This window comes from Gavialis gangeticus, unplaced genomic scaffold (genome assembly GCF_001723915.1).
Source record: "Gavialis gangeticus isolate Ggan-Ray unplaced genomic scaffold, GavGan_comp1, whole genome shotgun sequence".
In the NCBI taxonomy this organism is placed as follows: domain Eukaryota; kingdom Metazoa; phylum Chordata; order Crocodylia; family Gavialidae; genus Gavialis; species Gavialis gangeticus.
This window is the reverse complement of record NW_017728994.1, coordinates 34,053,242-34,056,618: the sequence shown is the minus strand read 5'-3', so window position 1 is coordinate 34,056,618 and position 3,377 is coordinate 34,053,242. Positions and strand designations below refer to the sequence as shown.

The 3,377-nt window shown below is 48.7% G+C and overlaps 1 protein-coding gene across 1 annotated transcript in view; it reads right to left on the bottom strand.

Moving 5' to 3' along the window:
• WDFY4 (WDFY family member 4) overlaps positions 1-3,377 on the bottom strand; it is a 376,632-nt gene that overhangs the window by 278,248 nt on the left and 95,007 nt on the right. Inside the window, exon 14 of the mRNA XM_019502557.1 lies at positions 2,022-2,236. Coding sequence (XP_019358102.1) covers positions 2,022-2,236 — 215 coding nt within the window. The remainder of the gene's footprint in view (positions 1-2,021; positions 2,237-3,377) is intronic.

The window sequence follows — 3,377 nt, the reverse complement described above, 5'->3', positions numbered from 1 at the left end:
CCCACTCTGCCCTTGGGTCCACAACCACACCCAACCACTCTGCCCCTGGCAGCACACCCACACCCACCCACCCACTCTGGCCCTGGCTGCACACACAAGACACACACCCACATTTACCCACACCACACCAGACACACACACACCCTATAGGTGGCTCCATGCTCCCTGCTCCTGCAATGCAGCCAGGCCACGTGGCACCAACAGTACCACCAGGCAGGGAGTGCAATTGCTGGGGGTGGGGTGGCTTGCTCAGTCCTGCTGAGGCTCCCCTTGGGTCCTACTGCCCCTGCCTCCTATCAGCTTTGACAGGAGCCAGGGTAAGTAAACTTTTAAAGCCTAATGGCTCCCTCCACCTCCAGCTCCCTGCCTGAGGGTGGGGCCATTCAGCCAATTGCCACTCGCCCTCTCCAGGGCACATGTGTAGTTGGCACCCAGCATTACGGACAGATAGAGGGCAGTACTAAGCCTTTTATTATATTAGAATTGTCTTTCACAATATAAGAACTAGAGGTCAAAAAATGAAACTAGTAGGTAGTAAGTTTAAAACTAACACTAGGAAGTTCTTTTGCACACAGCGTGTTCTTGAAGTTTGAAATTCATTGCAACCACATGTTGTGGAAGCTGACATTTTAGTCAGATTCAAAAAGGGATTGGACAAATTCTTGGGAGGAAAGGGGCATCAGTAGCTATTGAGCACAGGAGTTAGGGACATAGCCTCTGAATCAGAATTTCCTAGACCTTAAACACTGGAGGCAGCAAATGAGAGAAGAACAGTAGGAAAAGGTCCCTGGTCATATCCAATTCACTCTCCCTTTCTGCATCCACTCTCTGCCATTATGCAACACAGGATGCTGGGCAAGATGGACTTATGCTCTGACCCAGTAAGGCTAGGGACAGACATTCAAAAAGCCTTAGCCTAAATTGATTCAATCTTTGCAGGTTAATCTAACCTGGCTAGGCTAAATCAGTTTGTAATGGTGAAGACGTCCCAGGAAATGCTGCCCTATGCCTGCAGTGGCTTAGGCTAGAAACTAGGGGGTGCTAAAGCCGCCCTCCCATCTCTTCCAAAGTGCTCAACTGAGGTGGGGCATGGCCAGGACCTGGCAGGATGCTCTGATTAGGAAGCCCCTGCCCCCCACCCCCCCAGCCCAGCAGGAAATTGATAACACAGTGTTTATCACCCCAAAATTGGTGTTCATCAGCCCATTAAGAAAACAACAGAGGGATATTGCCAGCTACCTGTTGATTCAGCCTTTGTCCCGTCTCCAACAGCAGGGGCCATAGCCAGTATGTGGTCTGCTAGCCAATGCTGAGATGTCTGTATAAGGCAGAAGGGAGGAGAGGGGAGGGAAGGGGAGGGGGGAGCAAGGGGAAGCCAAGCAGATGCCTGCAGTCTCTGCCAAGTTCCAACCAGGGAGCAGAGGGGAGGGGCCAGCTCTGCTGTGGAGCAGATGCCCCGTGCAGTCCAGAAAGCATGCCGGGATGCTGGGGGACTCTCATTTAACTTTAACCAGCAAGGGGTCTGGGACAGACATTGAATAAACTGGTTTGACCCCAATCAGTTAAGTCTGATGCTACATTCAACCAGGTTTATCTCAAACCAGCTTCAGCCATTTTCAGACTGGTTTATGTGCACTGAACATCTGTTCTGTTACAGGTTTAAACCAGTTTCTGGCACTTAAACTAGTTTATGTGTAATGTCTGTCCCTAGCCCCCATGGCAATTATTATGTTTTTATATTTCTTAATTACCACTAACTAACACTTGTAGGATGCTTTAAATCCATTGTTTGAAGGCACTATGAAAATGTACAGAACTGTCCTACTTCGGCAAATCACTTAAGCGCATGTGTGACACTTCAAAGACGTTAGTGGTCCCAACCAAGACTTAAAGCACAAGATTAAGTATTTTGCTGAACTGAATCTCAAATTCCCTAGTATTAAGTTAAGAAATAAATCAACATCCTTGTGTAGCAAAACACCAACAAACCACTCAAAGTCTTTTAAATGCACATCCCATACCTGAGTACATCTGGCTCAATTGACTGTGATGCAAGCTTCTCAAAAATTCTAATGAATGGAAGGTGTAATGGGTTGCGGTCATTGATCAGGGCTTCCTGACAAGAGTTTATGATAGCGCTCAGCAAGCTGGACCCACACATCACTTGGCGGCTTTTCTCTGACTTCACCAGAGACTGAATGTGATCTGCCACAGCACACTGGATCTCCTGAGAGAGCTGAAAGAAAAAGGGCTGAGGTTAGCATCTGTGACTGATTTGGCATGCTGATGGATTTTTTACTGCACAATAAATAATGGGGATCTAAGGTTTCGTCTCCCCTGCTTCCTGGTGCTCACAAGACTGCTTGTTCCACATACCTAGTTCTATTCTGCATGTGCAGAACTCGGATAGGAAGTAGTAAAGCTGCCCTCAGGGCACACACAGCCTTTGATCTCAAGCAACCTAAAGAGACAGCTCAAGAACAGCATCCAGAGACATCCCCAGTATGATCCAAATCAGTTAAGGCAGACATTCCCTGCCTCATTTCCAGACAAGCGTGGAGAGGGAGCAAACAGGCAAGGCATGGTTCTTGGTGCAGTCTCAAGAGCACTGGGGAAGCAGTAGAGACACACCCAAAGGGAATACAGTGTATTACTCAAGGGGAGCAGCTTTCATGATTGAGGTCCACACCACTTACAATTTGATCAATGGGTTGAAGTGCAAATCAGTGGCTGTTCCATAAAAAACTTCATCAAAACCACTCGCGTAGGTTCCTGGCTGTGTCACAGGACCTTCACCTTATCCAGGAAGTGCACAGCCCCACTAGGGGTAAAGCCTTGCTGGACCTGGTCCTGGCCATGGGTGAGGGAACTGACCTGGTGAGGGAACTGCAGGTCCTTGACCACCTGGGCAATAGCGATCATCACCTGCTGGATTTCATTATCCAACGCAGGGCATCAAGGGCTCACACCAAGGCTAAAGCCCTTGACTTCAGAAGGGCCAACTTCAATAAGATTAGGAGACTAGTGGGGGAGGCACTGAGGGCCCAGAAGGTAGAGGAGATGGGAGTCCATGAGGGATGGTCATACCTTAATGGGGCAATCCTCCAGACCCAAAGGATGTCAGTCCCTGAGAGAAGCAAGGGGAGTAAGAGTGCTCAGAAACCTCCTTGGCTCAGAAAGGGCATTCAGCAATGCCCAAGGACTAAAAGCAGGGCATACAACCAGTGGAAGAAAGGAGCTATCACCAAGGAGTACTCCTCCTCTGCTCATGAGTGTAGGAGGGCTATCAGGAAGGCCAAGGCAGAGATGGAACGCAAGCTAGCATCCAGGATTAAGGACAACAAAAAGTCCTTTTTCAAGTACATTGTGAGCAAGAA